This window comes from Heterodontus francisci, chromosome 29 (assembly GCF_036365525.1).
Source record: "Heterodontus francisci isolate sHetFra1 chromosome 29, sHetFra1.hap1, whole genome shotgun sequence".
NCBI classification, from domain to species: Eukaryota; Metazoa; Chordata; class Chondrichthyes; order Heterodontiformes; family Heterodontidae; genus Heterodontus; species Heterodontus francisci.
Window position 1 is genome coordinate 27,655,673 of NC_090399.1, and position 25,010 is coordinate 27,680,682.

At 45.4% G+C, this 25,010-nt stretch overlaps 1 protein-coding gene across 4 annotated transcripts in view; it reads left to right on the plus strand.

Annotated features, from left to right (window-relative positions):
- The first annotated feature begins 431 nt into the window (after nucleotides 1-431).
- Nucleotides 432-25,010, plus strand: part of LOC137346204 (alpha-1,3-mannosyl-glycoprotein 2-beta-N-acetylglucosaminyltransferase-like) — a 32,513-nt gene continuing 7,934 nt past the window's right edge. The window contains exons 1-4 of one of the 4 annotated variants that reach the window (XM_068009617.1): nucleotides 447-530; nucleotides 4,515-4,663; nucleotides 6,097-6,944; nucleotides 22,113-22,220. In XM_068009617.1, coding sequence (XP_067865718.1) covers nucleotides 22,191-22,220 — 30 coding nt within the window. In that variant the 5' untranslated portion in view covers nucleotides 447-530; nucleotides 4,515-4,663; nucleotides 6,097-6,944; nucleotides 22,113-22,190. Of the gene's footprint in view, nucleotides 531-4,514; nucleotides 4,664-6,096; nucleotides 6,945-11,314; nucleotides 11,536-22,112; nucleotides 22,221-25,010 lie in introns of those variants that run through there. The other 3 variants (XM_068009618.1, XM_068009619.1, XM_068009620.1) reach the window with 3 other exon arrangements.

The following is a 25,010-nucleotide window of genomic DNA, read 5'->3' on the forward strand; positions in this document are numbered from 1 at the left end:
TAACCCATTGCTGCCAAACATCGGGTTGCCAACTCTACTAGGGCCATCTTCGCCATATGACCCGCAACCACCCAGCCCAGTGAAACAGACTTTTATAGTCCCCAACGCCAATACTTTTTCTTCAACAAACAAAAACGTTCAGGAGAAAAGAAGCACATTCTTCACGCCACTATACTTTTTTTTCTCTCCCGAGAGAAAGAGATTCAATCTAAAATTTTGGGAGGCTCCAGGACAATCCTGCAGAGTTGGCAACAGAAACGTCAAGAGCACGATGGATGGACACGCGTCATGTGCTCAGGGTCACCCAATCAGAGCCGAACGAGGCTGGCCACGTCGGCTATCCGTCACATGATCACAGACCAACCAATGGCAGCCGGTCTCCCCCCCCCACCCACCCTCACGCGGGGCGTGTTAAGCGCAGACACGTGGCCCGGCGCGCTGACGTCTATTTTGTGCGCGCGGGGCGCCGCTCCGAGCCGGGTTGGAGCAGGAAGAGAGGCAGCCCGAGAGGTGGAACCATGAGGGAGAGGGTGAGTAACCATGGAGACGGGGCACCCACTGCGGGGGGCGGGGGCGGGTAGCAGGGCCCGTCACCATGGAGACCCGGCCGGGTCCCGGCTTCTCACTTTGATAACTAAGCACCGAGCCGTCTCCAGACATCACCTTAACCCAGGAGGGGAGACGCGGTGTTAGTGTATATAATACCTCACAGAAAGGTCAGAAACCCCATAATCGATATATAAATATCTTATTGAGAGGTCAGAAACCCCATAATCGAAATATAAATATCTTATTGAGAGGTCAGAAACCCCATAATCGATATATAAATATCTTATTGAGAGGTCAGAAACCCCATAATCGATGTATAAATACCTCACTGAGAGGTCAGAAACCCCATAATCGATATATAAATATCTTATTGAGAGGTCAGAAACCCCATAATCGAAATATAAATATCTTATTGAGAGGTCAGAAACCCCATAATCGATATATAAATATCTTATTGAGAGGTCAGAAACCCCATAATCGATATATAAATACCTCACTGAGAGGTCAGAAACCCCATAATCGATATATAAATATCTTATTGAGAGGTCAGAAACCCCATAATCGATATATAAATATCTTATTGAGAGGTCAGAAACCCCATAATCGATATATAAATACCTCACTGAGAGGTCAGAAACCCCATAATCGATATATAAATACCTCACAGAGAGGTCAGAAACCCCATAATCGATATATAAATACCTCACAGAGAGGTGAGAAACCCCATAATCGATATATAAATATCTTATTGAGAGGTGAGAAACCCCATAATCGATATATAAATATCTTATTGAGAGGTCAGAAACCCCATAATCGAAATATAAATACCTCACTGAGAGGTCAGAAACCCCATAATCGATATATAAATACCTCACAGAGAGGTCAGAAACCCCATAATCGATATATAAATACCTCACAGAGAGGTGAGAAACCCCATAATCGATATATAAATATCTTATTGAGAGGTCAGAAACCCCATAATCGATATATAAATACCTCACAGAGAGGTGAGAAACCCCATAATCGATATATAAATACCTCACAGAGAGGTGAGAAACCCCATAATTGATATATAAATACCTCACAGAGAGGTGAGAAACCCCATAATCGATATATAAATACCTCACAGAGAGGTCAGAAACCCCATAATCGATATATAAATATCTTATTGAGAGGTCAGAAACCCCATAATCGATATATAAATACCTCACAGAGAGGTCAGAAACCCCATAATCGATATATAAATATCTTATTGAGAGGTGAGAAACCCCATAATCGATATATAAATATCTCATTGAGAGGTCAGAAACCCCATAATCGATATATAAATATCTTATTGAGAGGTCAGAAACCCCATAATCGATATATAAATACCTCACAGAGAGGTGAGAAACCCCATAATCGATATATAAATATCTTATTGAGAGGTCAGAAACCCCATAATCGATATATAAATATCTTATTGAGAGGTGAGAAACCCCATAATCGATATATAAATATCTCATTGAGAGGTGAGAAACCCCATAATCGATATATAAATATCTTATTGAGAGGTCAGAAACCCCATAATCGATATATAAATACCTCACAGAGAGGTCAGAAACCCCATAATCGATATATAAATACCTCACAGAGAGGTGAGAAACCCCATAATCGATATATAAATATCTTATTGAGAGGTGAGAAACCCCATAATCGATATATAAATACCTCACAGAGAGGTGAGAAACCCCATAATCGATATATAAATACCTCACAGAGAGGTCAGAAACCCCATAATCGATATATAAATATCTTACTGAGAGGTCAGAAACCCCATAATCGATATATAAATACCTCACAGAGAGGTGAGAAACCCCATAATCGACATATAAATACCTCACAGAGAGGTCAGAAACCCCATAATCGATATATAAATACCTCACAGAGAGGTGAGAAACCCCATAATCGATATATAACTACCTCACAGAGAGGTCAGAAACCCCACAATCGATATATAAATATCTCATTGAGAGGTGAGAAACCCCACAATCGATATATAAATATCTCACTGAGAGGTGAGAAACTCCATAATCGACATATAAATATCCCACAGCGAGGGGGTGATTCTATAATCAATATATAAATATCCCACGGTGAGGGGAAAGATGCTGCGTTAAAGCAGCGGTAATGCAAGATTCAGAGATCTGCATAGAGGGAGGTTATTGCTTCATTATCACATTGTGGGGGTTGAGCAGTGAGGTCAGTGATCGCACTCTGGGCGACGGGGGACTATATTGTGATGGAAGGGCGACATTAGTGATCGCACTGAAGGGTAAGTTGGAATGTGAAGAGCTGACGGTGGGTGTTTGGCAATAGCCCCGGCAGGCAGGAGTTTACAGAAATGGAGGGAAAACTTTGGTGATAGCTCTCATTTGTGAGGTGTAATGCATAGAGGGAAGACACTAGTGATAGTGTTGTGATTTAAGGTCTTATGTCTGTGGGTCACTCTGTCTGAACTTCAAAATGTGCCAGCAACCTAAAGGATAAAATAAGTACATATGAAATAGGAGCAGGACTAGGCCCTGTGGCCCCTCAAGTCTGCTCCACCCTTCAATAAGATCATGGCTGACCTGATCTTGGCCTCAAGTCCACTTTCCTGCCTGTTCTCATAACTCTTGACTCCTCTATAATTCAGATATCTGTCTGTCTCAGCCTTGAATATATTAAGTGACTCAGCTTCCCCAGTTCTCTGGGGTAGAGAATTTCAAAGATTAATGACCCTCTGAAAGAAGAAATTCCTCCTCATCTCCATCTTAAATTGGAGACCCCTTATTCTGAAAGTGCACCCCCTAATTCTAGATTTCCCCACGAGGGCATAAATCCTGTTGGCATGTACCCTGTCAAAGCTTCCTCAGAATCTTATATGTTTCCGTAAGATCACATCTTGTTCTTCTAATCTCCAATGAGTACAGACCTGGCCTTGTCAAACTTTCCTCATAAGACAACCCCTTCATCCCAGGAATCAACCTAGTGAACCTTTTCTGAACTGCCTCCAGTGCAAGTATATCCCTCCTTAAGTAAGGAGACCAAAACTGTACGCAGTACTCAAGGACTGGATTTTATGCTCCGTTAGAAGGCGGGGTTTTTTTGCCCGGGGGTGGGGGGGTGGGTGGTGCTGGAGAATTGGCATGGAGTCGTCCGCCACGGAATCCAATGCCGTAATGCCAGTTTCTGATTTTTCTCGGAGGCGTCCAAGTTCTGTGGTGACACCTGAGACACGACGGGATTGTAATTTACACCTGTCACACACTATTTTGCGTGAATTTGTATCTTAATTCACTGCGAACGCCTGGTAGGTTCGCGATCTTATGCATGACGTGTGGCACTCATGTGCCTTCACTTTCCGTCTTTGAAAAGCTGGTGCCACCGAGGTGAGAATCATCGGTGCCTGCAAAGGTTAGGTAAGTTATCCGTTGTTAGCTTGTGGAATTTTTTTTCACATCAGATATTGTCGCTGAACTCAATCTGCAGATGTGAGGGAAGGAGGGAATTCTGCAAGTGGATACTGTTGAAGGAGGGAACTGTGCAAGTGGATACGGTTGGAGGGAAGGAGGGAACTCTGCAAGTGGATAGTGTTGAGTAGGGGTGTGGAAGGATGAAACTCTGCAATCCAACGTCAGCCGACACTGTTATTGGCGTCGCCAGTGTCACCCCTGCCACGTGATTGAGGGGATGGCCGTCCGCTGCATAATCTCGTCTGCGTAGCTGCTAACTTCACAGGTGGGACTCCTGCCGTTTTGCGCATGGCGAGATAATAAAATCCAGCCCTAGGTGTGGTCTCAGGAACACCCTGTACTTATTGTCGCAAGACTTCCCTACTTTTATACTCCATCCCCCTTGCAATAAATGCCAACATTTAATTTGCCTTCCTGATTACTACTTGTGCTCCGATTGCTGAAAATATGTTTTCTTTTGTTTTACAGCAACAGAAATAACATTTCCATAAGTGCACACAAGTTACAGATTATTGAATCATGAAGTCACTGTTTTCACAGTACAAGTGGTGCCAGACAGAAATCCAACAGTCCCTCAGACACCAGTTTGAAAACTTGAGTTATACGGAATTGGGCAGGTAAGGGATGCTGTGCTGAGGCACCGTTTTCCTTTCAAAACTACCATCATCACTCCGTTCCTCAAAAAAAACCCCCCCCACAGCCGAGTTCATTCATCCCTTCCAATTACCACCCTCAACTTCAACCTGCCATTCATTTCTAAGATCCTGAAGCATTTTGTGACATCTCAGCTGCATTTCCATCCTTCCAAACTCCCTGTTTCAATATCTATTGTCTTGTTTCCACCCTCCTCACAGCACTGACACTGCGCTATGTGTTATTCCTCCTTGTCCTCCTCAACCTCTCCTGCAGTTGGACAGGGTTCACAATGCCATCCTCGTCTAATTTATCTCTCTTCCATTATATCTCTCCTCCATTATCCAGCTCTGGGATTGCCCTTGTCTGCTTCCCCTCCTACGTTTCTGAACACAACGCAATGGCTTCTCTTACCTCCGCATTTTCAACTCCAGAGACCCCAAACAATCTATCCTCGGCTCACTCCTCATTGTCATGTTCACCCTCAGTGATGTGAACTGTAGACAGTGAGTCAGCTTCCATGTGTGCGCTGGTGACACCCAGCTCCATATCACTTCTCTCAATCCCCATGACTGCCTGCATGCTGTCTGACCACATGCCCAACGTCAGGTCATGGAAGAGTTGTTGTTTCCTCCAGTTAGACATTGAGAAGATAGGAGTCCCTGTTTACAGCCTGACCGTAATCTCTGCTCCCCTGCCACTGACCCCATTCCTCGCTCAGGTCATTCACTTAGGGTAGGAAAAGACCCAGGCAGTTCAATAAGCCTGTCCCGCATGCAAAACCTGGGCACCTGTCCAACCCACAGCTGAGCTTCAAAACCCCACAGCCAATCCATTACCAGGACCGTTCATTACCATCTCTGTCACATCGCCTGCCTTCTCCTCTAGACTTGATTTTGCTAACATCTTTCCTGCTGGCCTCTTCTCCTCTCCCTTCATAAACTCCAACTGGTCCAAAACTCAACCAGTGTACTTCTGTCCCACAATAACAATTTCCCTTTAACGTGGTGAAACGTCACCTTCACAGGAGCATAATCAGACAAAAAGAGTGACACCGAATGTGTGAGGAGATAGTAGGACAGGTGACTGAAAGCTTGATCAAAGAACTAGGTTTCAAGGAGCATCTTAAAGGAAAAAGTGGTAGAGAGGCCGAGGGGTTTTTGTCAGGAATTCCAGAGCTTAGGGCCTAGACAGGTGAATCGGGGATGGTCAAGAGGCCAGAATTGAAGGAGCGCAGAGATCTCAGAAGGTTGTAGGGCTGGAGGTAGTTCCAGATAGGGAGGGAATGAGGCCATGGAGGCATCTGCATACCAGGATGTGAATGACAAATTCATGCATACACACTGACTTCAATCGTCTCCGATGTCAATTGGACGGGAGCAGCAGATTTATTCCTGGTTTGTTTTTTATCCCACAGTGAGACCCTCCTGTGAAAAAGAGGAGAGTGTGCGCGAACATGTGTGGTGGCGATACCATCCTAGCCTAGAGATGATGGTGGATATTTTGTTTTGCTGCAAGCACGATGTTGTAAATTGAGTAGTGCACACCGTGAGCTGGGCGTGGCAAACCTATCGGCTTCTGATTACTGGGACTGACTGCTTCTTGGTTTGCCTGCGAGACACACTGACCAGCTAAGAGGTACAGCAGCAACTTCTAACAGACAAGCAGCTGGTGGCTGAGGACGAACAGCTCTCTGCAGTGGCGATCACACCTTGCGAGACAGACCGTTGATGCCGGGCGCGTTACTAGCCAAACGATTTGGCTACCCCACCCACGCAAGCGCATTGCAGAATCAGAGCTCAGCTTGGTTTTCGACTGTCCATACAAAGTCAATTTCATCCCGCAAGCATGCCGCCCAGAAGCAGAAGCAACTGACTCTGTATACAGACTGGAATTTTTTTTTAAGCCAGTATAGGGAACGCTGGCTCATGCTCCGAACAATCAGTACCAGAGATTTCCTGACCAAGGGGCCTACCCTAAAGTGACACATTTCCTGTTAGCCAGGGTGAGTGGCTAACGCAAAAGGCTGTCAAAGAACAGGAAGCAAAGTCAGCAGTCTGTGTGCCCATGCGCACCCGCACACACAAAAAAAGGGAGACAGAAGGGGAGGTAGAATTGGGAACGTACAGGATCTCTGATAATTCACTTGGAGTAACGCAGTACAGAACCGAGCGTTCGACCTGCCTCTGCTTCACACTTGGTGCGATACCCAGTGACCCCCTGCGAGGACGAAATGGGCAGATAGGATAGAAGCCACTTATCCCGGTAGGACTCTGCTTTTATTTTATTAACATAGTGCTTGTTAAAAGTTTTCCAGAGTGCGAAACTGTACATGTTACAGTGTGAAGGAGTCTCTGTGTTCACAGACATCATTGCGTGGAATTTGAATGAGAGAATGTCTGTGTGCGGGAAGAGTATTCGTAACAAAACTAATCTGTCAAGTTTCGTTTGTTGAAAATGCCCTTTTTTAACTTCTAGTTTTAACGAGTGTTTTTCAAACCGAGTCCAGAATATCCTCCATTGTCCTTTTTCTTGGGTGTGTGTCCGTGGCAGATTAAAGGCATTTGTACAGTGGGAGACCTTTTAACCTGCTGGTTTTTTTCCAGAGCTCTTGGGAAGGTGCCATTTTCTACCATTTGCTCTTCATTACAGTCTGCAGTGCAGGAGGGTGGGGTTTGGTGGGGGGAACCTACATTTAGCCAAAAAAATTTTGTTCCAAGTTTCTGGGGTTGTTTTTTTTTCTCTTCAAATTCCCTCTCAATTTTGCAGTTCTGTTTCCTAAAAAGGCAGAATATTGTTTGTTTTGTGGTCTGTTCCAGCTGGGATCAGGCTGGCAGCTCTGGGCAAATCATTTTATTTGCAGCGAGTGGCTTGTAGGGTGCCCTGTCTGCTGTGCCGGTTGTCGGATTTGCTACTATGCTTCTTGCCTTGTCTTTGCATTCCACCGCAACCCACCCCCACCGAGCCTATTTCACTTCCTGTCCCTTATGTCTTTGGCTTAAGTTAATGTCTTTCCCCATTGGGATTTCCCTTCTGTTATTTCTCCTGTCTGGCTGCCCAGGTCACTTTGGACTGCGCTGTTTTTTTTGCCTTTCTTGTCCTCGTGGGAACCTCAAGTTGGTTAAGCCACCTTCTCAAATCGTGCAGACCCTGCGGAACAGCTCGTCAATCTTGCAGCACAGTAAGCACGTGGTTTCAGCACAGTGAGAATGGTGATTCAGCGTCTTCAGCCTCCTACTATTAGGCATTTGTTACATTCCAGTAAAGTGGTTTGGACCTTGGGTCTATTTGTGTGAAATATTCCTTTCACCATCTGAACCCTCAATTAGATTCCCGTCTGTAACTCACCCCCAGGTATTCATTTTTCTACATGAATATATCTGCCCTCTCATGTGGATGTAAAAGATCCCACAGCCCTAATTTGAAGAGCAACAGGGGAATTTCTCCCTGGTGTCCTGGCCCAATATTTATCCCTCAAACAACACTAAACCAGATTACCTGGTCATTATCATGTTACTGTTTCTGGGAGCTTGCTGTGTGCAAAATTGGCTGCCGTGCTTCCTACATTACAACTGTAACTACACTTCAAAAAGGAGTGTTCTCAGGTTATGAAAATGCAAGTCTGTCTTTTTAAAAGCATATAAACAATTTGAGCCACTCAATTAGATTCCAGCCCATGTGCACTTGCCACCAGCCATTACTCTGAAACATGGAATCTAATTTGGGTGTTCAGATAGTTTATATGTAGAATAATGGGTACCTGGGAGTGAGTTACAGACTGGAATCTAATCAAAGGGTTCAGAGTTGATGAACCCCTGTATTGGGTTATTGCTGACGCTTGATGTTTTTGTAGGACCACATTCTGTTCATGTACTGCTGTGTTGTCCTCTTTGTATTGCACAATGAGCTAATAAATAGGAAAAAAACTGCAAATGCTGGAGATCTGAAATATAAGCGGAAAATGCTGGAAATGCACCTATGAAGGGGAAAGGCAGGTTAGCATTTCAGGAGAGGAGGCAAAAAAGGAACCAAACCAACTCCCTGTTTAATCACTAGAGAGGAAGTTGAAGCGTTGAACGACCTGCAAACTGCTTCGTAGCAAAACAGGAAGCTAGTTGATAACTGAGGCAATGGAAAGACAGTGTATACATATAAAAAGAAAATATGTGGAGCAAATGGGTGTATGCCCGCAGTGAAAGGGAGATGACTGAGGCTGAATAGCAGTATAGGTTACATAGATTTACTTAAAATATATAACACAGAAACAAGCCGTTTGGCCCAACCAGTCTATGCCAGCGTTTATGCTCCACTGTGGCCTCCTCCCGCATTTCCTCATATAACTCTGTCAGCATAACGCTGTTCCCTTCTCCCAGAGGCTTATCTAACTCCCCCACCCCTTAAATGCATCGTTACTATTTGCTTCAACCATTCCCAGTGGTAGCGAGTTCCACATTCTCACCATTCTTTGGGTAAAGAAGTTTCTTCTGAATTCCATGTTGGATTTCTTGATGACTATTTTATACTGATGTCCTCTAATTATGCTCTCCCCCACAATTGAAAACATTCTCTCTATCTACCCTATCAAAACCTTCCATAATTTTAAGAACCTCTATTTGGCCACCCCTCAGCCTTCTCTTTCCAAGAGACCCAGCTTACTCAACCTTTCCTGTTCGGTATAACATTGCATTTCTTGTACCATCCTTGTAAATCTTTTGCATCGTCTTCAGTGCCTTTATATCCTGCTAAAATATAGCGACCAGAATTGTACACACTACTCCAAGGTCTAATCAAAGCATAGATGGGGTAGAGGAAGGCTGTTTGTGAAGAAGTCACTGAGACTATGATGCTTTGGTAGAGATTGTTTATTGCTTGCCACAGAGCTTACTTCTGCACTCCTAACAACACCCAGCCAGTGCTGGCTGGCTCTTTATATATACACATTGAATACAATTAACTAAGTAACACCCAACACCTGTTCACTCTATTATCTTGAACTACCAGGTATTTATCATCCATTAACAGAACTTTAGACCCAAACAAGCTTCTCTATATTTCAATTCTATCCCTCCAGAGAAAAACCTTAGTGCTTGATTTAACCTATAGTAACCTGCGTCTCTCCTTTTTGTGGTTTGTGTATTTGTACTTCGAGATCCCTTTGTTCTTCTGCCCCATTTAGGCTTCTATTTTCCAAGAAACATGTGACCTGCTTATTTTTATTACCAAAATGTAATACATCATGCTTACCTGTGTTGATTTGCCAATTATAAGCCCATTCTACAAGTTCATTAATTCTTGTAATTTATTGCAATCGTCCTCAGTATTTTCTAAACCTGCCTCCACCCTGCCATCCAGGTTGATGTCCTCCACAAATTTAGGAATTGTGTTTTTGATTCCAGTGGCTACATTGTTAATCTAAATTGTGAATAGCAGTGGTCCCAGCACTGATCCTTGTGGAATGCCACTTTCCACCTTCTGCCACTCCTTCACTGTTGCTGGGTCAAAATCCTGGAACTCCCTTCCTAACAGCACTCTGGGTGTACCTACCCCACATGGACAGCAGCGGTTCAAGAAGGCAGCTCACCACCACCTTCTCAAGGGCAATTAAGGATGGGCAATAAATGCTGGCCTGGCCAGCGATGCCCACATCCCATGAATGAATAAAAAAATCTGTGCTTTATTCTGACGCTCTACTTCTGTCTTGAAGCCAACTCGCTATCCATTCTGCAACCCGTTCCTTGACTGCACAAGCTCTCACCTTATTAACCTAGTATGTAGCATCTTATTGAAGGCCAGTCGGAAATCTAGGTATCTGCATTACCCTTCTCTGCTCTCTCTGTTACCTCTTCAAAGAATTGAATGAGGTTGCTCAAGCAAGACTTTCCCTTTTGAAATTCGTGCTGACTACTCATTTTTTGTTTCTAGATGTTTTTCTATTTTCTCATTTCGGAGGAATTCTGTTATTTTTACTACCACTGATGTTAAGCTGTCTAGTCATAATTCCCATGAGAGCAGTTTGAAAGGTGCCTGTAAGAGTGTTTAACCAAAGGGAGACTCTTTAGATTGACACTTAAGCAGTAATAGGGAAATGTTGCACTGATCGAGGTGCTGTCTTTCAGATGGGACATTAAACCGTGGCTCCGTCTGCTCTCTTGGGTGGATGTAAAAGATCCCATGGCCGCTATTTTGAAGATGAGCAAGGGAAGTTCTCCCCAGTGTCCTGGGCCAATATTTATCCCTCAACTGACATTTAAAAAAAAAATGATCTGGTCATTATCACATTGCTGTTTGTGGAATTTTTCTGTGCACAAATTGGCTGCCCTGTTTGCTAAATTACGACAGTGACTACACTCTTTATAAAAGAAAAAAGTAAAGACCTGGATTCGTGAAAAGTACTGTATAAATGCAATTTCTTAATGCTTCTTGGTGCTGGGGCGATCACCTCCGAGTTGTGCATAGCATCAGCCAGGTACAGCTGTAGTTCCCTCAACTGTCACAGTGCAGGGGCCATTGTGCTCCACTCCTCCTCCAAGTTAATGTGTAAAGGAGTTGTACATTTGATCCTGTGTTGCTGACCGGGACACGTAAATGAGCCAATTGCAACGTGACCAGTCATCAATCTGTGTGGACTTTGGTCGGATTAGTCAGAGTGCAGCTGGGCAAGGTGCTACAAAAAATAAATGAGGCTGTAGCAGATAGAGTCTGTATCCTATTCTGAGGGGTTGCTTTTTTGTTGCTTTTAATGATCTGGTGACTGTGCAAAGGGGCTGATGCAGTCCCTTCTCGAATGGCTTATGACCATGGATCAAACATTTAATGTGATGCCCATCAGTCACCGTTATCCACACCGAGAGCCAAGGTAACTATCTGCTTTGGGTATTTGCGCATAGGAATAGAGGTGGACCATTCAGTCCTCAGGGCCACCATGTTCCCCTGAGCCCTCTTACTATTTCTGGTTGGCAGGATATATGCTCCCTCGGGTTTGGGCCTGCATTGCTTCTGGGTTTTCTGCTGACTGCTGTGTAGGAGCAAACTGGAGCGGCAGCTGCTGCTTGCCTCCCTCCCTCCCTCCCTGCCTGCCTGTCTCTGCATGGGGCATGCACATGGAGGGCATAGCTGATGAGGAGCTTGGATGCATGGGGAGCTGGACCTCTGAATCCTCAGTCTTGGGCTGCCTGCATCGCGGAACTCGTGGTGGAGTGGGCAGGGGGTGGGTGTTGGAGCAGTGAGGTTGAATAGAATCATAGAGTAGGCTGCAGCACAGAGGAGGCCGTTCAGCCCATCGAGTCTGTGCTGACTCTTTCAAAGAGCAATCCAGTTTGTCCCACTCCCCAGCTCTTTCCCCATATCCCTGCAATTTGTTTCCCTTTAAGTAGCCTATTGGCTGAGTTTTTCTTAAAAAGCAGACTTTTTCATGTAATGGTGCACACCACAAGCATCTCCAAACTGGGCCATGTGCAGCCCCCATGACGTCCAGGCCTCGTCCTTCCTGTCTACACCTTTCTTGCTCTCGCTGAGACACTGTGGCTCGGTGGTGGCACTCTCTCCTCTGAGCCTGTTGATCTGGTCATTTTCACATTGCTGCTGGGGGGAGCTTGCTGTGCTCAAACTGGCTGCCGCCTTTCCTACGTTATGACTGTGGCTACGCTTCAAAAAGTACTTTGCGACGGTGTAAAGGTGCTGTAGGAATGCAGGCCTTTTTTTTTAGGTTTTCCCTGATTCATGTGCTGGCTGAGAGAATGCTAGCTTTCTCAGGCCGCTTGCAGGTGTTCCCACCAGACCACCAGGAAACTAGCCTGGCTGTTTTCCTGCCTTGCCCCACTCTGTTACATCCTCTTGTGGGGAGTGATTGGACAGCTATCAGCCTCTTCCTGTGACAGGACGATCAAAATTGAGAGTCCCTGTGTGGTCGATTGTGGCTATGTGCTGGTGTCTTTGTGCTCTCATTCAATGGCTTGCAGTGGACCATATTTCACTAGAATGTTAGCGGGACTAAAAGGGTTACATTACAAGGGCAGGTCACAGAGACTAGGCTTGTATTCCCTTCACTATAGAAAATTACAGGGTCATGTAATTGAGGTGTTTAAGATGATTAAAGTATTTGATAGGGTGGATAGAGAGAAGCTGTCTCCTCTGGGGGAGTCCAGAACAAGGGAGCATAAGCTTAAAATTAAAGCTGGGCCATTCAGGGCTGAAGTCAGGGTAGCACTTCTTCACACAAAGAGTGGTGGAAATCTAGAGCGCTGTCTCCCAAAAAGCTGGGGGGTCAGTTGGAAATGTCAAAACCGAGATTGCTAGATTTTTGTTGGTCAGGGTATTAGGGTTCAGAATCCAAGGCGGTAAATGGAGTTGAGATATAGATTAGCCATGATCTAATTGAGTGGTGGAACAGGCTCAAGGGACTGAATGGCCTCCTCCTGTTCCAGTGTTGTTCAGAAACTCTTCAGAAGCATCTGGTCACGTACTGACCGCACTCTGTCATATTACAGTAGATGTGTACATATGTGTGTGATGACCACAATGAATCAGAGCAATTTAAGACCGTATGGTTCCCATTTGGTCCATTGCGCTGGTTACCAGTTCTTCCACTGGAGCTGTTGAGTCCATAATAACTCTTCGCTTTTACCTCTTCCATAATTATTTTCTCCAAGATAATCATGACATTTAAGAGGGAATTAGATTAAGTTTGCTCAAATACTGTGATTGACTTGCGTTCGACAGTCACATATATAATGTATTCCGTACTCGTTTAAACCTTTGCAGTTCCTTCTACGTCCTTCCCCTCTCTGTTAATTCTGAGTTTATGCCACCTTGTTACTGATTCCCATAACAGTCTGAATAGGTCCACAGATGCCAGCCAGCATCCAGTACCTCACCCCTGTGCCCATTCTTCATATGGCAGGCATTAAACTGTGAGTGGAGACAAGTAGTCAAGCCTGATCCTGCCCTCACTCAATTCTCACTAATGCACGCACTTTCCAGCAAGGGTGACTGGATTCAGATGAGAGCAGAAACCTAGGGTATTTTGGTTATGCCACTATGGATTTACTCATTTAGGCATTGGCGATTTCAGCCATAGATTCTCACAGTTCCATGTGTTCTAGCCGAGCTGACAAGGGTGGCTTATACAGTTGCTCTTCGGTGACTGTGTAGATAGTGTCCCAGGATGGTCGAAGGCTGGGGTTGGGAAAGGGGGTTCTCACCCTTGTGTTCAAATCCCTCCATAGCCTCACCCCTCCCTATTTCTGCAACCTCCAGCCCTATAATCTTCCAAGAACACTGCTCCTCCAGTCCTGACCTCTTGTGCTTCCCCCCTCCCCCTTTTTTTGCTCCACATTGGCAGCTATGCCGTCACCCATCTAGGCTGTAAGCTCTGGAATTCGCTCCCTAAACCTCTGTGACTCCCTCCCTTCCTTTTAAGACCCTGCTCAAAGCCTGCCTCTTTGACCAAGCTTTTGCTCACCTGTCCTAATAAAAAGACTTGAAAGTCTTGAATTTCTGTAGCGTCTTTCACAACTTGAGGACATTCCAAAATACTTTACAGCCGATGAAATAATTTTGCAGTGTAGTTACTGTTGTAATGTAGGATACGTGGCAGCTAGTATGCGCACAACAAACTCCCACATACAGCAATGTGATCGTGATCAGATCTCTGCGTTTGGCAGGGTGTCAGTTGTTTAGTTTGATAATGTTCTTGTGAAACGCCTTGGGCTGTTTCACTGTGTTAAAGGTGTATGTTTTTGTTGGGATGGTTTGTACCGTGGGTGGCAAGTGGGTGGGGTGGGGGGGGGAAATCGGGCAATATGTGCAGCAAGGAATGGGGCAGTGTGCAGGATCGGAAACTGCTGTAGTGCTGTGCCCCTTCACTGAGCTGACCAGGAAGTTCTGCTCACCCCAGACAGGGAATGGTGAATTGTGTTCATTCAAAGTTGTTCACAGCACAAAGTCTGACGTCAAGAAGTAGGAGACTGAGTCTGGATCTCCTTCCTCCACAACTCCTCCCCTAACCTCTGTTTGCTTCCAAATGTTTTATTCCTGTACTAGTCAAGCAAGCTTTCAGATCAGCTGGGTGCAGGGAATGAAGAGCGAGCCGTGATCATTGGATTGTGACCGAGTTGGCAGCCAGTATGTAAAATTGCACTTCCTCTCAGAGTTTAGTGTAGAAACATGAACATGTGTCAGCTTTTAATGGTCTAATCACCCCACCCTCTCTCTGTTTCCATATTTTATGAGGTATGTTCCAGATTTGTTTCATTAATGATGCTTTTGGAGCAGATCCTTTAAAATTAAATTATTTTTCGACTCTGTATTGGCTACTGCCTTCTAACACATCACTTGTAAAACATGGCGGGGTTGAGTGGAGGGGAGACGTGAACTAGAGGTTCCCAGATTGCATTAGTCATAGGTAACCACGCCCTACAATTGGTGTCCGTGCTCCTGGGCTAGAGAGGGTATAAAATTGGCCAGGGATCTGGTTCCTGTTCACTGTGTACTGACATCTGCTTGAAAGTGAGTATGTGCTGTGAACAGGGATTGTCCTCTACTGTATTGCTGCCCACATTTGAATAGCCTGCTGACATGCACTGGTCTCCCTCCTAACACTGAATCTGTCGCTGTCCCGCACTCGGCCTGTGAACTGGAATTGAGCTGCAGTGACTGGGATCCCGAGCCTGTCACTGTCCCGCACTCAGCCTTTGAACTGGGATATGCTGTGGTGACTGGGATCCCGAGCCTGTCACTATCACCATTTCTGCTTTGGAAGCAAAAGTTGGGCTGTAGCTGGACAGGGTGCACAGACTGTCTGCGGCTTGTCTGTCCGTCTGTCTGCGGCTTGATGGCCCTGGCTCTTCCTGCAGTGCAAAGGAGGATTCTGCGAAACAAAAATGCGTATGAGCAGCTCTGTAGAGACGAGCTGTGCGTTTCCTCGAAACTCAGTCTGGCAGCGGCCTGCCCAGAGGCTATGTGGTCGTCACTTATTGAAAGAAAGACTTGGATTATGTAGCTCCTTTCATGACCTCAGGGGGTTCCAAAGTGCTTTACAGCCAAAGAGGTACTTTTGAAGTGTAGGCACTGTTGTAATGTAGGAAACGCAGCAGCCAATTTGCACACAGCAAGCTTCCTTAAACAGCAGTGTGATAATGACCAGATAATTTTTTTTTATTGATGTTGGTTCAAAAATAAATATTGGCCAGCGCACTGGTGGGGGTGGAAAAGACCTCTGCTGTTTGAAATAGTGCCATGAGATCTTTTACATCCACCCGAGAGGGCAGAAGGGGCCTTAGTTTAATGGTCTGAAAACGTTCCTTCAGTACTGGCTCTGGACTGTCAGTCAGGATTTTGTGCTCGAGTCTCTTGAATTGGACTTGAACCCATGATCTTCTGTCTCAGAGGTGGGTATACTACCCATTGAGCCACGGAAAACACCAGTCTTTAATCTGGCCCATGCAGCCAGCATGGAATGAGTGTTTAAGACAAGACAGTTTTGCCCATCACCTAGAATTCCCCTGTGATGTGTTGCCAATCCAGCCCTGGCTCTTTATTCACTGAAAGGGCTTTGTGGGTCAATGTTGTAGTGTGCTTGCTGCATGCAGTGAGAGCAGACCAAAACCACAGGTTTCTACTTTAATGTTGCTTGCCAATTGTTTATTCAGGAATACTTCTCATGCTCTTTCCCAGGTGCCCAGCATTAATAATTTTGTCCCACCTCTAAGCTAGATTTTGTCGTAGCTGTTTATATTGTGGTCCTGGATTTCCTTCTGCAAGCTGACTAAGATCCTCATTCTGTTTTTTAAAAAAAAGGCCCCTGCCAATCTCCTTTCATCAGGCCATTCCACGTAATCTAACACCTGTGAGCAGAGCCTGCTTATTTAACAGGATCGGCTTTTCTGGGTAGTGGCTTGCCAGATGGTAGCTTAATCTTTCTCAATCTCCAGCATCAGTTTTGGTTCCTCCTTTCTCTCGTATACCTCCTCTCCCCTTGATGTAATTAGATCTGTAATCTTTTTGCATTTCCTTAGAAAACAGTCCAGATGGGCTGTATTAGCTCTGCCATCCATGTGTGTGTGGTTTTCTATTTCCTATCTCTCTTGATCTTATTCTGTTTGTGGCTTACATGTGAGTCTTGTTTTGGTGTGTTTTTAGTTCTGTGTTGGTGTGTGTATGTGTCTTGCTGGCTGTGTTTTTGGTTCTGTGTGTTGGGGTGCGTGTCTCATTGGGTGTGTTTTTTGGTTCTGTGTGTTGGTGTGCGTGTTTTGCTGGCTGTGTTTTTGGTTCTGTGTGTTGGTGTGCGTGTCTCATTGGGTGTGTTTTTTGGTTCTGTGTGGTGGTGTGTGTGTCTCACTGGGTGTGTTGTTGGTTCTGTGTGTCTCACTGGGTGTAAACAAATTAAGCTACTTGAATGCTTCCATCAACATTGCTTGTGCTCCATCATGGATATCAAATGGCAGGACTATGTTACAAATGTTGAAGTCCTTAGAAGAGAATTTATGCAGCATTGAGAGCATTCTCCTACAATGATAGTTTCGCTGGTCAGGGCATGTGTCACGCATGGTGGACACCAGAATGCCAGAAGTAGTGCTGTATGGAGCCTTGGGAAGCAGAATCAAGGTGCTCTGCGAAAACCTTTCAAGGACCAGCTGAATAAAACAACTCTCCTTGGCTGACATTGAACAACGGACATGGGAGCAGGAAGCTGCTGACAGGAAGAATTGATGCTTAAATCAGGAATGCTGCATGCAGGTTTGAGTGTTTAAGATGCAAAGCTGTAGGAGAGAAATGTCAAAAATGGAGGAAGCTGCTTCTGTCTGGGCTCCTCCAGGTCAAGAATTCCTGTGCCCCAAATGCTCAAGAGCCTGTAGATCTAGAATTGGACTGTTCAAACACCAGCAGGGGTATCAGCACCCATAGAGCCATACCTTCATTTGTTCTTTGTCTGTGAAGAACTAGCCATCATCATGTTGGTGTGTATCTCGCTGGGTGTGTTTTTGGTTCTGTGTGTCGGGGTGTGTATCTCGCTGGGTGTGTTTTTGGTTCTGTGTGTCGGTGTGTATCTCGCTGGGTGTGTTTATGGATCTGTGTTGGGGTGTGTATCTTGCTGGGTGTGCTTTGGTTCTGTGTGTCGGGGTGTGTATCTTGCTGGGTGTGTTTTGGTTCTGTGTGTCGGTGTGTATCTTGCTGGGTGTGTTTTGGTTCTGTGTGTCGGGGTGTGTATCATGCTGGGTGTGTTTTTGGTTCTGTGTGTCAGGGTGTGTATCTTGCTGGGTGTGTTTTGGTTCTATGTTTTGGTGTGTGTCTCACTGGGTGCGTGTTTGTTTCTGTGTGTCGGTGTGTATCTCACTGGGTGTGTTTTTGGTTCTATGTTTTGGTGTGTATCTCACTGGGTGTGTTTTGGTTCTGTGTTTCTGTGTGTGTCTCACTGGGTGTGTTTTTGTTTCTGTGTGTGTCTCACTGGGTGTGTTTTGGTTGGGTGTGTTTTTGGTTCTCTGGGGTTGGTGTGTGTCTTGCTGGGTGTGATTTTGGATCTTTGTGTTGGTGTGGATGTTACTGGATATGTTTTTGGTTCTGTATGTGTATTGTGCTTCTCACGCTCTTAAGCTGTTCAACTGTTCAACATGTGTGGTATTGACTGTAACGAGACACTGCTAAGAATTTGGCTGATGGAACTAGTGATTCTCTGCCACAAACTAGTGGTGACTTTTCTTTACAGTGGGCTTTAATTGAGGTCTTTAAAGTTTAGCATTATTGAAAGTAAAGAAGAAAAAATTGCCTTTTTACACCTTTCATGACCTCAGAATGTCCTAAAGAGCTTCGTAGCCAATTAAATACTTTTGAAATGTAGTCAATGTTGTAATGTAGGAAACATGGCAGCCAGCTCACACAAACAACGATACAGACCAGGTAATTTATTTTAGTGATGTTGGTTGAGGGATATCTATCGGCGACAACACTGGGTGGGTGGGGGGAACTTGCATGTCCAATGGACGGGACGGACGGGACTTTGGTTTAACCTCGTATCCAAAAGATGGCACCTCTGATGGTGTCGTGCTCCCTCAGTACTGCACTCTCGCCTCTACAGCAGAAGGTGGTCAGTTCAAATCCCACTCCAGGGTCCTGAGCACAAAATCTAGGCTGAGTCTCTAGTGCCAGTACTGAGGTGATGCTGCACTATAGGAGGGATAGGAGTGAGGTATTGCTGCACTTTCGGAGTTGCCGCCTTTTGGACGAGGCATTAAACTGAGGCCCCGTTTACCCTTTCAGGTGGAATGTAAAAGATTCCATGGCAGTATTTTGAAGAGCAGGGAGGTTATCATTGGTGTCTCGGTCAATATTTGTCCCTCAATCAACATCACCAAAAAAACAGATGATCTGGTAATTATCACGTTGCTTTTTGTGGAAGCTTGCCGTGTGTGCATTGGTTGCCGCATTTCCTACGTTACATGTCCTGAGCTTGTGAAAAGCACTATCGAAATGCAAGTAGGAACTGCATTGGGTGTGAAACATATTTGGTGTGTTAATGGTGAGACTGTCATGCAAAGTCCGTGCAGCTAAACTATCAGACTGCTTATCTGACATCCAGTACTAGATGAGCAGAAATTTCCTCCAGTTAAATATTGGGAAGACTGGAACCATTGCTACAAGCTCCACTCCCTTGCCACCGACTCCATCCCTCTCCCTGGCAACTGTCTGAGGCTGAACCAGACTGTTCGCAAACTTGGTGCCGTATGTGACCCTGAGGCAAGCTTTCAGCCACTTATCCGTGCCATCGTTAAGGCCGTCTGTTTCCACGTCTGTAACATTGTCCACCTTTCCCCTGCCTCAGCTCTTCTGCTGCCGAAACTCTCATCCATGCCTTTGTTATCGCTCGACTTGACTATTCTAGTGGATTCCTGGCCAGTTTCCACCTCCTGCCCTCAGTAAAATTTTGAGGTCGTCTAAAACTGCTGCCTGTGCCTTAACTCGCACCAAACCCCTTTCACCCCCTGTGCTCACTGGCTCCAGGACAAGCATCGCCTCAATTTTAAAATTTTAATCCTTGTTTTCAAATCCCTCCATGGCCTTGTCCCTATCTCTGTAATCTCCTCCAGCCCCACAACCCTCTGGGATATCTGCACTGCTCTAATTTTGGCCTCTTGAGCATCCCTGATTTTAATCGCTCCAGCATTGGTGGCCATGTCTTCAGCCCTAAGCTCTGGAATTCCCTCCTTAAACCTCTCTACCTCGCTTTTCTCCTTTTAAGACACTCCTTAAAACCTACCACTTTGACCAAGCTTTTAGTTATCTGACCTAATATCTCCTTATGTGGCTGAGTGACATATTTTGTTTTATAATGCTCCTGTGAAGGGCCTTGAGACATTTTATTACGTTAAAGGCGCAATATAAATACAAAAGCTAAGTACTGCAGATGCTGGAAACCTGAAATAAAAACAGAAAATGCTGGAATTACTCAGCAGGTCTGGCTGCATCTGTGGAGAGAGAAAGCGTTAACGTTTCAGCTCTGTGACCTTTCATCAGAACTGGGAAAAATTAGAAATCTAGTGGTTTTAAGCAGGTGAAAGGGGGAGGGTGGGGAAAAAGAACAAAAGGGAAGGTCCGTGATAGGGTGGAGGGCAGGAGAAGTTAATTAACAAGAGGTTTCATGATGCAAGGCAAAGCGAGAAGTAATGGGACAAGCAAAGAAACAAAAAATGTGTTTAAAGGAGGTGTGAATGGCAGAATCCTGAATAGCTGCCAACTGAAAGCAAAGCCAAAGAAATAAGGGAGGAACAAAAAGAAAACAGACCAGCAAAGGAAAATGAAACAAAATGGGGATGGAGGTTGCGATCTAAAATTGTTGAACTCAGTGTTGAGTCTAGAAGGCTGTAAAGTAGCCAGTCAAAAGATGAGGTGCTGTTCGTCGGGCTTGTGTTGAGCCTCATTGGAACCCTGCAGGAGGCCGAGGGCAGAGAGGTCAGAATGGGAGCCAGGTGGAGAATTTAAATGACAGGCGACTAGAAGCTCTGGCCGCGTTTGGGGACTGAACGGAGGTGTTCCGCAAAGTGGTCACCCAGCCTGCGTTTGGTCTCCCTGATGTAAGGAAACCACATTTTGAGCAGCACATTCTATGTACTCAGTTGAGAGAAGTTAATCAGTGTTTCACCTGGAAGGAGGAGTTTGTGGCCTTGGATGTTGAGAGGTGAGGAGGTAAAAGGGCAGGTGTTGCATCTCCTGTGCTTGCATGAAAAGGTGCCGTGGGAAGGGAGAGGGTGTTGGGATTGACGGTGAATACAAGTTGTTGTAGCACGCATTCCCTGTCTGAGAGGCGATGTGACCTAGCCTGCAAGGAGTTTCCCATTCCTCAGTTGTGAAGCTCTACATACACAAGTACTGCAGCAGGAGTTGTATTGTGCCCACTCTGAGAGTCGTATGAGTCAGAGTTTCTGGAAACAGCTTGCTAGTCCCTGCGTGAAGTGAGAGAGGGTTTGGAAATGATTCAGAACAGCTGTGATCAGCGAGAGAGGCCGGTCACCCTCGGAGGCCCCATTTGAGAGCAGCACTCTCACTTCAACTGCATTTCCTTGAGAAGATTCACTGGAATGACACTTAGAGAGCAGGAGATCAAAACACCCGACATCAAGCAGAGGTTGTGTGCAGATTGCCAATGCCTTGCCAGCTGAGTGCCGGCTGAGGCAGGCGAGTTCTTCTGCATAAGGTCCTGGGCCAGCCCTGGGGTGGGCGGGTGAGTGCTGCGAGACAGGGTTAGACAGACCAGCGAGTATTGGTGGATAGGGTCAGATGGATGCGAGTATTGGTGGCCAGGGTTGGACGGATGTGTGACTCCTACTGGGTAAGATCTGGGACTGTAGGCAGGGGTGGACGAATAGGCAAATACAGGATAGTGGGGTGCGGGTTGAACAGAGAGGTGGTGGAGGAAGGCTGGCGATTGCTGCTGCTTAAGGTCCTAGGGAGTTCTTGCGCTAATTTCCCGACTGGCATTCACCTTACCCACAGCTATTTCTGTATACGATCTAACCATCCATCTGCGAAAGATCTGCATGTCCTCACCGCTGCTTCCATTGCAAGGTTATGGCCAGTCGATTGTGTGTTACCACAGGTAAAGGGTGGGGGGAGAGAGGCAGAGGGGTTTAGGAAGGTAATTCCAGACCTTGGGGCCTAGACAGCTGAAGGCACGACCACCAAAGATGGGGCAAAGGAAGTGGCGGATAAACAAGATATTACTTTGGCTTTACTGGAACTGAAGTCTATAGATTTCTTCACCCCTCCTCCTGTACTCTCCCGGTGCTACTGTCCAGGTTGTTCCTTGAATTGTGTAATATTTGCATGCCCCCCTTTTCTCCCCTTTTGTGTGTTTGAATTTGCTGCCTTGTTTGAAATGAGAGCGCCTTGTAAAAAGTGTTATCAGGCGAACCCTCAGATACAGACTGGTTGCTGTCTTTCAAGTTAAGGAGCTCATCGCATGAATTGGAGGCTGGAGAAGGTTTGCTGTGAAAAGACTGGGTCAGATACTGACATACTGCGATGGCTGCCGCTCCTATTAACCCCATAACAGTATGTACACTAAGTCTAAGTCCTATTAACCCTGTCTATACCCCTCTCCTATTTGCTTGTTCCTATTAACCCTGTCACTGTCTTTCCTCAATACAAGGCCTACCCATCCCTGTCACCACCATTTACATTGAATGTAGCATGCTCCTGCTAATACTGTAATGGACTAGTCCTTCTCCCCCACACACTGACTGCAACCTGTTACAATCAGTTGGAAGAAACTTATCTCTGCCCCCAGTTTGTAGTGTGTTTCAGGATTCTTGTTGGAGAGAATGTTACCCTGTTGCTGTATTTGTTCCCATTTACATCATGCACACGTGAGAGTTCATAATGCCACTGTTTCCTGTGTCGGCATCCTAGGTTAGGTACGCACAGGCTAGATACAGAGTAAAGCTCCCTCTACACAGTCCCATCAAACACTCCCAGGGCAGGCACAGCACGGGGTTAGATACAAAAACTCAAATTAAAATGCCATTCTCGGCATTGACAATGCAGTCCTGGAGAAGGAGCATGCGGTGTCCGTCGGTACGCTTGAGGCCTTCCGCGACCGGTGGGCACCACAGGGACTGGAGTGCATTGTCGACGCCGAGAATGGTATTTTAATTTGAGTTTTTGTTTTTTTCTGGTTTTAATAAAGTTATTTAAAAAAATATAAGTATGTTTATAAAGGGAGCCTGAGGAATAAAGGCCCCCTCGACATGAAAAATATAAAAGGGGCCTGGGGTATAAAGGCCACCTTAAAAAAAAACGCGGTTAGATACAGAGTAAAGCTCCCTCTACAAAAAAAAAACGGGGTTAGATACAGAGTAAAGCTCCCTCTACACTGTCCCCTCAAACACGCCCAGGGAAGGTACAGCATGGATTAGTTACAGAGTAAAGCTCCCTCTACGCTGTCCCCTCAAACACTCCCAGGGAAGGTACAGCATGGGTTAGATATAGAGTAAAGCTTGACTGGCGTTATCATAGGCCTGTAGAAACTGCAGGAGACAATTCAGCTCCTCGAACCTGTCCTGTCATTCAGTTAGCTGCCTTGGCTGATGTGTACCTTGACTCCACTTACCTGCCTTTGTTTCATATGCCTTGATAGATTTTTCTTAGGTAAGGATATCAATCATTCGCAGTCTTGAAAGTTTTTGGTGACCCAGAGTCTTTTGGGGGAGAGTATTTTAGATTTCCCCTACCCTTTGTGTGAATAAGTCTTTCCTCATTTCCCTTCTAAATGGCTTAGCTCTAAGTTAAAAATTATTTCCGCCTCCAAAGGCAGTATGTCCTTTGGGAGATGTGGTGCCCAGAACTGAATGCAGTACTCCAGATGGGCTCTGGCCAAGACTCTATACAACTGAAGCATAACTTCATCCTCGTTGTTTTCCAGTCCTCCTTTGAGATAAAGACCAACATTCCATTGGCCTTTTTGATTACTTTGTGCCTATAATCTAGCTTTTAGTAATCTGTGTGTACAGACATCCAAATTCCTTTTGCATTTCAATGCCTAGTCTCTTACTGCTATGAAAATATTTCGAATTGTCTTTCTCCAAAATTGGATGACTGCACGCTGCTCACTTTGAACCAACAAACATGCTCCCAGGTCAGCTACCACATGAGTTTGAAATAGAGCAAATTATGGATTTGGGATTTGCAAAGTTCCCTGTTACAACAGAGAAGGTTAAGAGGAGTTTTGATAGAGGTGTTCAAAATCATGAAGGGTTTTGATGGAGTAAATAAGGAGAAACTGTTTCCAGTGGCAGGTCAGTAACCAGAGGGCTACAGAGTTAAGGTCATTGGCAGACGAAGCAGAGGGGAGATGAGGAGTTGTTTTACGCAGTGAGTTATGATGATCTGGAAAGCATTCCCTGAAAGGGCGATGGAAGCAGATTCAGTTCTAAATTTAAAAAGGGAATTGGTTAAATATTTGAATGGACAACATGCAGGATCATCAGGAAAGAGCAGGGAAGTGGGACTAATTGGATAGCTCCTTCAAAGAGCTTGCACAGGCACGATGGACTGAATGGAAGCCATCTTCTGTGCTGTCTCTTTCTATGAACAAAGCGCTGTCAATATTCTCCCATCGATGTGCTCTGCTGCCACGATTGTCCAACAGACTTCTCACCAAGTCCACGCACGGGGGCCTGTTTCTGTCAGGAGATGAATCAGGAGGGTAAAGTGAGGGATCTGGTATCTTGGCATTAAACTACTTGGCAAAGAGCAAGGTTGGCACTGGCTGTCAAAACTCTTTGCCACGTCACCATCTATCAGTTTGTGTCAGCCGTACTTAATTCTTGCGCAGGATGGTTTTCCTGGATGGGTACAGATCCACTAATAACTGAAAAGCCGATTAGACTTGAAGCAGCTTGGGATGGTGAATCTTGACTTATCAAAAAAAAAGAACTTGCGTTTCTTTAGCGCGTTTCATGACCTCAGGACGCCCCAAAGTGCTTACAGGCAATTGAAGTACCTTTTGAAGTGTAGTCACTGTTGTAGTGTGGGAAACACAGCAGCTGATTTGAGCACAGCACTCCAAACTGTTGGTGTCTCCCTCTCTAAATCTAGTCTGTCGGGGTCTCACTAACGTCAGTCTGTCGGCCTCTGTCTCTCACCAACTTCAGTCTGTCTGTCTGTTTCTGTCTCTCTCTCTCTCTCTCTCTCCATTCTTTCTGTGTTTTTTTTTAGAATTAGAACATTACAGTGCAGTACAGGCCCTTCGGCCCTCGATGTTGCGCCGACCTGTGAAACCATCTGACCTACACTATTCCATTTTCATCCATATGTCTATCCAATGACCACTTAAATGCCCTT